At 47.6% G+C, this 10,671-nt stretch overlaps 3 protein-coding genes across 3 annotated transcripts; 1 reads left to right on the top strand and 2 right to left on the bottom strand.

Annotated features, from left to right (window-relative positions):
* Positions 1-784: 784 nt before the first annotated feature.
* On the bottom strand, positions 785-2,808 carry FOIG_16716 (uncharacterized protein; the record flags this gene model as incomplete). The annotated part of the gene is made up of 8 exons (XM_031218191.1): positions 785-931; positions 995-1,164; positions 1,225-1,725; positions 1,858-2,016; positions 2,083-2,239; positions 2,304-2,322; positions 2,388-2,558; positions 2,636-2,808. The coding sequence occupies 8 exons, from the start codon at positions 2,806-2,808 to the stop codon at positions 785-787; spliced, it is 1,497 nt and encodes a 498-aa protein (XP_031052093.1).
* A 1,033-nt stretch (positions 2,809-3,841) lies between these two features.
* Positions 3,842-4,675, bottom strand: FOIG_16717 (uncharacterized protein; the record flags this gene model as incomplete). The annotated part of the gene is made up of 1 exon (XM_031218192.1): positions 3,842-4,675. The coding sequence occupies one exon, from the start codon at positions 4,673-4,675 to the stop codon at positions 3,842-3,844; it is 834 nt and encodes a 277-aa protein (XP_031052094.1).
* Positions 4,676-6,742: 2,067 nt separating this feature from the next.
* On the top strand, positions 6,743-8,084 carry FOIG_16718 (uncharacterized protein; the record flags this gene model as incomplete). The annotated part of the gene is made up of 2 exons (XM_031218193.1): positions 6,743-6,846; positions 6,974-8,084. The coding sequence occupies 2 exons, from the start codon at positions 6,743-6,745 to the stop codon at positions 8,082-8,084; spliced, it is 1,215 nt and encodes a 404-aa protein (XP_031052095.1).
* Between the last annotated feature and the right edge of the window lie 2,587 nt (positions 8,085-10,671).

Genomic DNA, 10,671 nt, shown 5'->3' on the forward strand with positions numbered 1-10,671 from the left:
TAGCCGATGCTTCAGCGATAATTCTCCAATGGTCATCGCTTTCTGACTAAGCTATATACATGATGTTATTCAACAAGATCCGCCGATTAGCACTGATCCGTGACAACCTCACTGATCCAGTAACCACGCTCAAGTATATAAACCACACTCCTTAGCACTTTCATAGACTCTAGTTCACCAGCTATCAATAAGACCTCTTTACCTCAATAAGCCTCACCCGCTCTATTGACTATTAAGAAACGTGACACTTCGCTACCGCTCTGTATCGCACCCTGCAATTCTACCAACATACACCCAGTACGGACTAGTGTATTACCTTGAGAAATACAACCGTCCCACGAATTAAATACTATTTTAGCGGTATTATAAGATATAGTAATTAATATAATGGATATCTTTAATATATTAGACGTTTTAAATAGCTCAAAGAGTAAGAAAGATGCTATCTTTATTTAAAGATTGTAATATATTTGGTAATAAAAAAGTACTAAATTAAATAGAAAATATTAATAACAGTAGTAATAGGAGATAAGTAATATAATTCTAGGTTAAGGCTAGTACTATAATTCTCTTATATACTATATATCATATTAGTGTTATTATTTTGCCAAGTATGTGACTGATCTTATTCACTGAGAAATCTCACGCAGGGAAGTACGGCAAGGGGATTGTAAAAGGCGCATTATGTTTTAAGCTGTTAAGGCTTCACACTAGTGACTGGGGCTCTTCATAGACTGCAGGCGGATTTATGGCAAAGATGAAGCTTTATGAACCTCCGAACGTCTTAAAGGGTGTACATCCACCCATCCATACCCTCATTCAGGCGCCCAGCCTCCCGGGCTGCTTTGTTCCGCCGAACAAAGTACAGGTCCATGATGATGATTAAGGCAATGCTTATCATCGACATTGCGAAGGTTACCCACACGCCGCTCTAGCTTCAAGCATCAGTTTCAATTGCACTATCAATTGATCGCTTGGAGGAGGCTTGACCTACGGTATAGAGAGGGCTCTCCTTGGCCATGAACACGACACTAGCGATGATGCCACCTGTGCCACCACCAATGAGGCAAGTCGCCGAGGCCACTGCCCTCTTGGAGTGAGATGTGATATTGTTGGCCTGAAATGATAGAACTCCTGGAACACAGAACTGGAGGAAACCGAGGCCTAAGCTCGGAAAACATTCGTCAGGAAACTGCTTTGCGATGGAACAAAGAGAAGACTCACCGAGGAATGCGCCAAAGTACCTGACTGCATTTGTATTCGCATACACAGTGGTCAGCATACCCGCGGCTGTGATCAACTGGTGTATTGCAATAATGGGGCCTCGCATCTTCAATCGATCGCCTAACCATCCAGAGAACAGGGCCATGACAGCAGCAAGAACATAGGGTGGCGCGCTTAGCAGCATTGAGTTTGTCCGGCTATACCCCATGCCATCGCGAAGAATAATAGGGAGGAAGTAGCTATATGCATAACCTGGTAAAGTCGAAGCCATCAAGTTAAAGGCCCAAAAATATAATTTCCAGTCCTTAAGATGAGTTAAGACTACAGCCATGGTGATCTTATCTTCGACTGCATCTCCGCGATCACTGTTGAGTCGCGCAATGATAAATTCCTGTTCAGAGGGACTCAGAAACTTGTGCGCCCTGCTAGGGAAGTCGACAATGATAAACCGGCCCGCAATGCAGACTGCACAGGTGACAGCACCTTCAATGATAAAGATCCCTATTTCGGGCGGGTCAGTCTGAGCCAGCCTTGACCTCGTGTGAAAATGGACAAACAAAGAGGGGAGGATTCGGGGCTGAAGTCGCAAGTCAAAGAAGAAAAGTCATGGGTGTAAAAAGTGGGTAACCTTACATCTCCAACCGCTCAGTCCGGCCTGGCCTCCAAGTTTGCTGAGGGCAAAGGCTAAGATATTGGCGAAACCGCTCGCGATGACCGAGAGAATCCAAAAGGCAGACATCCTCTTGCCTACTTGGAAACGGGTATACCAGCAGGTGATAAGATAAGTACATCCTATTGCCCCCCTTTTAGCAAAACAGCAATTGAGTAGGGGGAGGGCAAGGATCTGAAGCTACGCACCTGGCAGAAAGCCAGCTTCCATCACTCCAAGAAGAGCTCTGCAGACAGCCATTGTACCCCAGTGGTGGGTGAAGCCCATTCCAATAAGGATAACCCCAAAACTTAGACCCAGAAACGCGAGCCAATTTGCCGGGCCTGCTTTGGGAAGGATGAGGTTCTAGTCAAGCAGTATTAGCCGCGACATCTGGTTGAGTAGTAACCATGGAAAGGTGTGAATGTACGCTGGGGATCTCGCAGAGACTACAGGGGATTAGCTGCGAATACCAGTGACGCAGGATTCACCTGAGACGAGAAAGCAGACTCACATATACGCAACAAAAAAAACCATGACAATGACAGTATACCGATTTCCCACAGCGAGCCCAAGCTCCTCCTGCATACCAGCGACAAGAGCAAGGCCCAAGTTGGTTCGATCGATCAGCGAGATAGAGTACATGAGACCCAGGATTGGCAAAAGTCGAAGGTCTACCTGGCGACTTGATGTATCAACGTCAGCAATACCGGACTACCCAATCACTAATCTAGTCGAAGTAGACGCGGGCGCTAGACGTACGTTACTTTCTTCTGTTCTGTCGCGCTGAGAGCCTCGTACATACTGCCATTTTCGGCATGTACATGATCGAAAAACTCGTCGGCACGCTTCCCTTCCAAGCCGGCAGGGCTGCAGCGATGGTCCTCTGGTATGCAACCGGCATCGGAGGCGGAGGGGTGATTATGCGGCGCCATCACGTTTTTTCAAGGGCTGCTTGCGTTCTCCAAGCGTGGATAATGCTAAATGGAAGGCTTAGTATTTGTAGCGTACCAGAAAGAGAAGGGAATAGCAAATAGTGCCTGCCGCGAGGACTCACTTTAAGTAGGCATGCGATACCACCAAGGGTGGATAGAAATAGACCCAGCGAGACCCATGGCATGTTCGGCTGGAGTAGAAACAAAATGTGGGGTAATCTGCTAGCGTTGGACTCCTTTCGGCATGTGGAGGCTGACAATCTAGGGCTTTGGTTAGTTAGGAGCCGGACCTTGAAACTGAGTCAGGTGGGTTGAGTCAGATGCCAAGGCGCGATCCGCGAGCTACGAATGCGGGGACGAATAAAATTGCAGACACTGATGGGTCAGATCATGGATGGCACGACGTATTGCCCCTTCCCCCAGACATGCTACATCTTCCACTTGGCAATCGGAAACGCAGAAATGAACAGTGCCTAGGGTCCGCGGCGGGTCTATTTACCCGGCTAGGCAAAATCGAATCGAGTTTGATCAAATCAGCCTACAAATCTGCCAAGAAAGTCATTCCGGCAGAGATCTCCACGATCGAAAGAGCCAGCCGAACTCAGTAAGTTTTTCCAGCGCAAGTTCAGTTGAAAGAACATGGCAGCAGCTTGATAACTTTGTATTGACGGCTTTGCTACTGAAATCTGCATGTAGAAACTATGGCGAGCCTCGACATGTCTTCCATAAGGGTCAATTCAGTGATCCCTCAAAGCTGTAAGCCTAGATAGATGGTCATTATATACAGGCCTTTCTGACATACTATCCTATTGGAAAGCAAAGGAGACAGTAAGATAGGCCAATGTAAGAATAAATATAGCGGGGAGAAAAGATTTACCTTAAAACGGAGCTCAGAAAATGAAAATTCATGGACCCTTTCCCGCTTCCAGAGTTAACTGTTATGCAGCACATTTGATCAAGCTTCATGGTCCGTTCGTTTATGACGTTAGGAGGGATTGTCAATTGAGCTCATCAAAAATAAATTGAATGATAGCTATAGCTTTGACTCCATCCACACAGGGGATCTTTTGTCCACAAAGGCAGCCAGACCTTCACGTATGTTTTCACCCTGTTCAAGCAAGCTAAAGTACTGCCGGAACCACTGCTCTGTCGCTTCCTCAACATTTGCCGTCTCCCAAGCTTGCCGCAAGCCGGCTCTCGCACAAACGATGGCGTCAGGACTGTTCTCTGCGATCAGTGATGCATAGCGCAACGCTTCGTCGACGACCTTGTTCATAGGAACCACCTTGTTGACAATCCCCCACGATTGCATTTCCTGTGCAGAAAGCCGTCGCCCCGTGAGGACAATCTCAGAAGCCACCTGCATCCCGGCAGTATGTACGATCCGTGTGAGGGCCCCGCCCGTAGGGGCCAGTCCGCGTTTAACCTCGGGGAGACCAAAGATTGCCGTGTCTGCAGCAACAACCAGATCGCAGTTGACAGCGAACTCGCACCCACCGCCAAAAGCAAAGCCGTTGACAGCTGCAATGATAGGCTTCTTCCCTTTTCGGCGCGTGAAGGGAGTGACGCCTTCTCGCACGCCAAACTGCTCTCCCTTACCCCCCTCCAGTGTACGCTGCCACTCTTTGAGATCCGCGCCAGCCGTAAATGCTCGCCCTGTTCCGGTAACGACCAAGACGTGGAGAGTAGGCTCAGCATCGTACCAGTCTAGAACCGAATCAAGCTCTCGCAGGGCCTCTGAAGAAAGGGCGTTTAGGGAAGAAGGACGATCCATACGAGCTAGAAGAACATGTTTCCTTTCATAGGAGAGCCGCAAAAAGCTTAGCCCTGATGGTGGCTCAGTTTTTAAAGAAAGTAAGGCCGACATGCTGAAGCTTGAGTGGAAATAGACCGCGGCGGAGAAAAGCAGGCTCGTGTGGGCGTGACAGTGAATTGTTGGTTTTAGAGGCAACTGGGTGATACGTTATTACAATTATGATTGAAGAGCAAGATTAAGCCGTTATAAAATAGGCTATGAACCTAACAACTTTAGTGGACTTTCTCCTCAATCCTCAGTTCTGAGAAATAGGAGGCTTTGCGATGACGATCAGGACGGAGGATAGGCAAGCGGGGAACTGACTCTACAACACTGACTCAGAACCGAAGTCACAGCTCTAGGAACAACTCGCCTAATCCCCTCTCAGACGCCACCCGGCTGTGGCCCCCGCCATGGCCACACTTAACTACAGTACAGGCTCCCCTGCCATTTTTATCACATCAACAGGGCATCCCCGGCGACCTGCCCCGATATTGCCAAGGTTATTCTTACGATATGTAGTATCATTGATATATATGTGATAACAAATCCCAACGATGAGTCTTGAATGTTCTTTCATTCACACAATATCCATCTTCAAGTTCCTCTCCTTTTCATAACTCATGCCGTTTGCTCTTGCTGCTGCGATGCCCTGTTGGCCTCAACATTCTCGACGCCCCAGGTCTTCGGTACCAAGATACTGTCCCTTGAGGCCAATCTCGTCTCCAACTTCAGTTATGATGTTCCAAAAGGATGGCGATTTTCCTAACCATCAACTAATGTACAGAATATCACGTTCTGTAACATAACGGTATCCTATACGCATTATGGTAAAGATGATACTGTCAAGGTTGAATCTTGGCTACCTGCGAATGACTGGAATGGCAGACTACAAGCTGTTGGAGGCGGAGGTTGGGTTGCCAGGCGCTTCGCAATCTCATAGGCGGCCATGGCAGGCGCAGTGACGGACGGATATGGCACCGTGACTACCGACGCCAGCCTAGGTAACCTATACCAATCTCCCATGCAAGAGTTGAATTGATGGGATCGAGGATTAATGTCACGAACCCACGTGATCGCCCGTCGACATGACCGTGATGCTGTAAAGGGTTTCCAAGATGAGTCTAGCGGCTGTTAAACCATGTGGTCAGATTTAACAGCCGCTAGACTCATCGAGTGTCGCATATCACTGCTAGGTTCGTGCTATCAAGGGCAAGGATCACAACCATCGTGATGGCTTTCAAGCAGGCCTGTCATGGCATATACACCAGATTGGATCAGTCATTCCAAGTGAAAGTTGTGGGGCTTTGGGTGATTATGGAATCTGGTACAAAACGGAAAGAGCTTAGTACAAAGGCCCTCTGGGGTGTGCCTCCCCGGGCGAATACCTAAATACCTACCTAAATACAGCGCCCCGAAGAGTGTTGGAGTCGCGAAAGTAGAGGCCGCGCAACGGCTCGCAATGTCGGAAGCGGAAACCATGATGCTTTGGAGATGCTCGGTACGATAACCGTAAGACATGGTGGCGAAGCTTCGACTTAAGTAGTATTGTTCACAATGCGTTGAGGACTCTCAGGCTGTCGTCATGCTTTACAATGACGACATCAGAGTCCGCAAGGAAAGGGACCGATATTGAATGTGGGTAACTTGAAAACCCAACCTATAGTTTCCACCGAGGAGAGCAAAACTGCATTTTCAGGATGACACTTTTTAGGTTTGATCTCCATCTTTTGAGGACATTACACTGGCAATCGGGGTTGTGGGGCATCGTATCAAATACGACAAATGCAGGGTGCGGCTGCATTAGGTTTGGTGTGTGATCCTCTCCACTCAAGGGCCTTGAGTTATGGGTCCAAATGCATTAGATTATTGATCCTAGCGCCAGTAACCAATTAGCGTCCTACATCCTCGGTGGCTTGACTCAGCTCTGCTCCATAGTGCGCCCTCTCATCAGCGTTTGAAATTTCATCGCACTTTTACATCCAGCCAGTAGAGCTTAGTTGATCCATTGCCCTAGCGTGTGGCCTCCCAACTCTTAGAACGACCAAAAAATTAATATCATTATCAGATGTCCAATAAGCAAGTATAATCTGCTATCGGTCCCTGGTATCACAATGAGCAAGACTCAAGAGACTGAACATGCCCATGCTCTGGGATCTCGCTGTCCCTGTCGTCCTGCCCAACGCAGATCGCACAAGAAGTCTCGAAATGGCTGCCAAAATTGCAAGCAGCGAAGGATCAAGGTTAGTCTGAGTTGCTTCTCTAACCCCCATTACCATTGTCGTCTCCCAACAAGATCTCATGCCATACATAGTGTGATGAGAACAAACCGGCCTGCAAAAAATGCTCTCATCTCTCGCTGCCCTGCAGCTTTGATTCCGCAGGCAATGCAGGAACAAAAACACTGGTCGTTCCTACTGGCTCACGCAAACGAGGCCGGCCCCTTAAGTGGGCATCAAGTCCCGACACTTCCACCCAAGCTTTAGCGCCAGTTCCCATCGACCCCAAGCTCTCCTCGCCCGAGACGCCGAGCCAGCAAAGCTTGCCTTTGAATGTTGACGATCTTCGACTTTATCATCACTACATTACCGTGACCTCACTCACTTTTGGAGATGACGTCATGTGGCGTGATAAAATCCCACGCCTCGCTTTCGACAATCCTTATATCCTTCACCTGATGCTCGCTCTTTCTGCGCTCCATCTAGCGCGACTTCGGACCATGGAAGCAACCAAGTATGAGCAATTGGCAGAGCAACATCACTCTATAGCTCTATCTCATGTTACCAACTTGCTTCCTCAAATCAAGCGAGAAAATTGCTCAGCATTATACATTGCCACTGTACTTGTTTGTAACTACGCCTTTGCAAAGCCACCTAAAAATGGCCACCTCCTTGTTCAACGTGATGCGACTGAAACCGCTTGGTGGAATCTCTTTCGTGGCGTTCGCTTCGTCATAGAGACCATGGGTTTAGCGGCGATATTTTCAGGTCCTATTGGTCCCTTTCCCCCGGAAACCACGTCAAATGTACCACCGCCCGTGGGTAGAGCTGGATACATCGCTTGGGAAAAGCCTCTCGCCGACTTGAGTATGATGATTCACTATTCTCAATCCTCAGGGCTTCCAAATCTAGTCGAAATTTGTGAGGCTCTTATATGCTGTTTTAGTGGTGTCTTTGGAACCGCCGAGCAGCCTCAAGATGTTACGCATGGGAAAATGCATGTCGTTATGCGATGGTTATGGTTCTTAGAAGATGACTTTACAAAGCAGGTCGAGAAACTGAATCCCCAAGTTCTAGTTCTACTAGCTTACTTTTCTGTACTGGTTCAAACGTTAGAATGCTTTTGGTATATGCGAGGGTGGGGTTATCGCATTTTGGAGAGCATCGCGGAGCAGCTTGACCCAGGTTATGCTGCATGGATAATTTGGCCAAGGGATCAGTTGGAACTGGGTTGCCCTAACGATTTATCTAGCCTGGACTGATGTACGTTTCCTTGACGTTTATCCTACTTGCCATGGCCAAGGTATCAGCCAAGTCATTTTCCTTCTATATGTGTTTGAGGCGGAAGTCTAGCTAGCTCTTTACTTTGAGCGTCGTATTCTATACGACGTAGAGCAAGTCAACGGAAGTGGCGAGCAATACGATAAATAGATGAGGATACGACCAACGTTGGTCGAGACTAGCTCCGTCTGTTCGGCCACAGCACATCCTTTCAACGTGCGTCCACGGATTTATCCCTATACTGGCATTGAATATCATGTTAATAGTTTGAAACCATCTTCCAGAAGGCGTTGCCAATAATCAGCCAGGTGATCAGATAACATTCAAGATTACGAAGGCGATAACAACGCCAACAATCCCCTAATCTAGTCACAATTGAATCACCTTGAGGAGGTTAGACGGCTTCGTAGCAGCTGCTCTTGCAGCATGCTTCAACATCGGTGCAGGTTCTGCGCTTGTGGGTGTACCATCAGTCAACGATAGACCATTTAGATCACGGTCGACTGTGTGGCCGTACATGTTTTGACCTTGAAAGTGCATACCCTAGACCCAAGCTATTGTAGTGATTTTAGAACCCTCCAGGTAACTTGGACCTGGGAAGCCTGCTCTCGGCGGCATAATCCGGTTAGCGGATGTTGATGTCAACACTACGATCCCTTCAGTAGAACGCAATGATTTTGGCGCTCCAGCATCTCTTCGTTTCAATAATTTTCCGCTTCGCATGGCTCGCGAGGATTGGTGGCATCGCTATACGCTGCAAACGGGACCCTCCTGGCTCCATCACTGACAGGATCACTTAATCAGACGCTGAAGGCCTTTATTCTCAGTGAGAATGGAGACGCCAATATTCTGAAAGTTCTTGAAGAGGGTCCTTAAGCCAGAATAGATAATCGCTGCTTCATGTCACTTTTGCTCTCCTACCGCTATCGCTTGCTCTCTCGACCAGGGTTTTATGGCTTTGATCAACTCCGTGACAGCGACGGTCAGCCAATTTACACCCCAGCGAGGCGGCAGCTCTCGTCTCTGAAACTACCAGCGGTGGTGGTACCCACACAGGACGCTTGTCGGGAAAGATGGTTGTTGTTGACAATCTATCTTTTGCCCAATAATCGGTGCATAGGAATAGAGATAAGCGTCATCAAATATTTAGGATATCGAAAACAGAGTTATCTCAGGGCATGCATTCACGCAGGTAGGGCTCCTCCATGTTAAAATTTTAAGCGGGGTCTAAAATAATGACGTGTTTCCAGATGTAGTTCAAGTAGAGAACCCTTACTGGGCTGGTTCTACAACTTTTCAGCCCGAGCCCAGGTCGCTTCGCTTCGAAATCTGCGTCCTGAATTCAGCCTGACCTCAGAGCCAGCTTAACTTGAAGTGGTAATTAAGAGCTTAGCTCTAGTAATGGTGGTATATTTTTGATGTGTTGAAGTTTCACCTCCGACCTACTCGATATCGAGAACGCGGGGCCCCTTGCATGGTATATATGTATTACCACATTAATGCTGCGTAATGAAGCACAAGATTCATACTTACACTAGCAACTTCGACAGCCAGAACCTATCAGCTTCACTCGCACCAAGAATGCATCGAGAGACGGATTGAGATACAACACCAGCTCTGCTGCAGAAACTGTACGACCCGCCATAGACGAGGTTTGGGCAAAGTCGGCATTTTCAGTCCCTTCGGACTATGGATCTTGACAAACCTTATCCCTTAGCCTTGATTATAATTACGAATGAGCCATCTACTCAATCCCTTCGTCACTTGTGTAACTCATTGAAAGAGCTGTCCGGACCATGGACAGCATTATCGCTCGATAAGTGTTACACCCGAAGCTACAAATATCTCCTAGATAATATTACGGCGCGCAGTGGTGGCAATCTTGCTCATTCTATTCAAAGGGATTTCGGAGATAGTTAATAATTTGTACAATTCTTCTGCACAGCCAGTTAGCCGTGTTAATAAACCAACTCTACGAGCCTCAAGTGGCGCTGATATCATCACCTACCGAGAGCTGCACCAGTTTGTCAGCATATTCCAGCTACCAGCCGAGTCACACGAGAAGAAAAAGCCAGTAGTTTCCATTGCGCTACCAAATTGTCCCCTTCTCGCAGCAATACACATCGTCGTCACCACTTATTACACAGCACCTCCAATCAATCTGGCTAGCGGTTCTAAACACTTCCGAGCAGACATCTTATAGGCATGGGCGAACTGCATCTTGACAACTAAGGAAGAGTATTCCAACTTACAGATTGACGCTGTGTGAATTTTAGGAAACAACATTAAAGTCTTCATAATAGATTTGTGTCATGGAGAGCCCAGATAATACGACGCAACAGCAGATTATCCGTCCTTAGCCTCAGAAAGCCTTGTTTGATGTTTACTGTAGCACTCGAGATTGGACGGCTTGTTGGCCTTGCGTCGCGTAGGGTGTTGGAGTTACCGGGCAGGGCCTTGGGTTCACTTCTTATAGACTATTCGTCCCTCAATTTAAGTTATCTATTTTTGCACTCTATACAAAGCCATTTCATTTGGTTAGGCTCTATTATATATATCCTATGGCTC

This window comes from Fusarium odoratissimum (assembly GCF_000260195.1).
Source record: "Fusarium odoratissimum NRRL 54006 unplaced genomic scaffold supercont1.133, whole genome shotgun sequence".
NCBI classification, from domain to species: Eukaryota; Fungi; Ascomycota; class Sordariomycetes; order Hypocreales; family Nectriaceae; genus Fusarium; species Fusarium odoratissimum.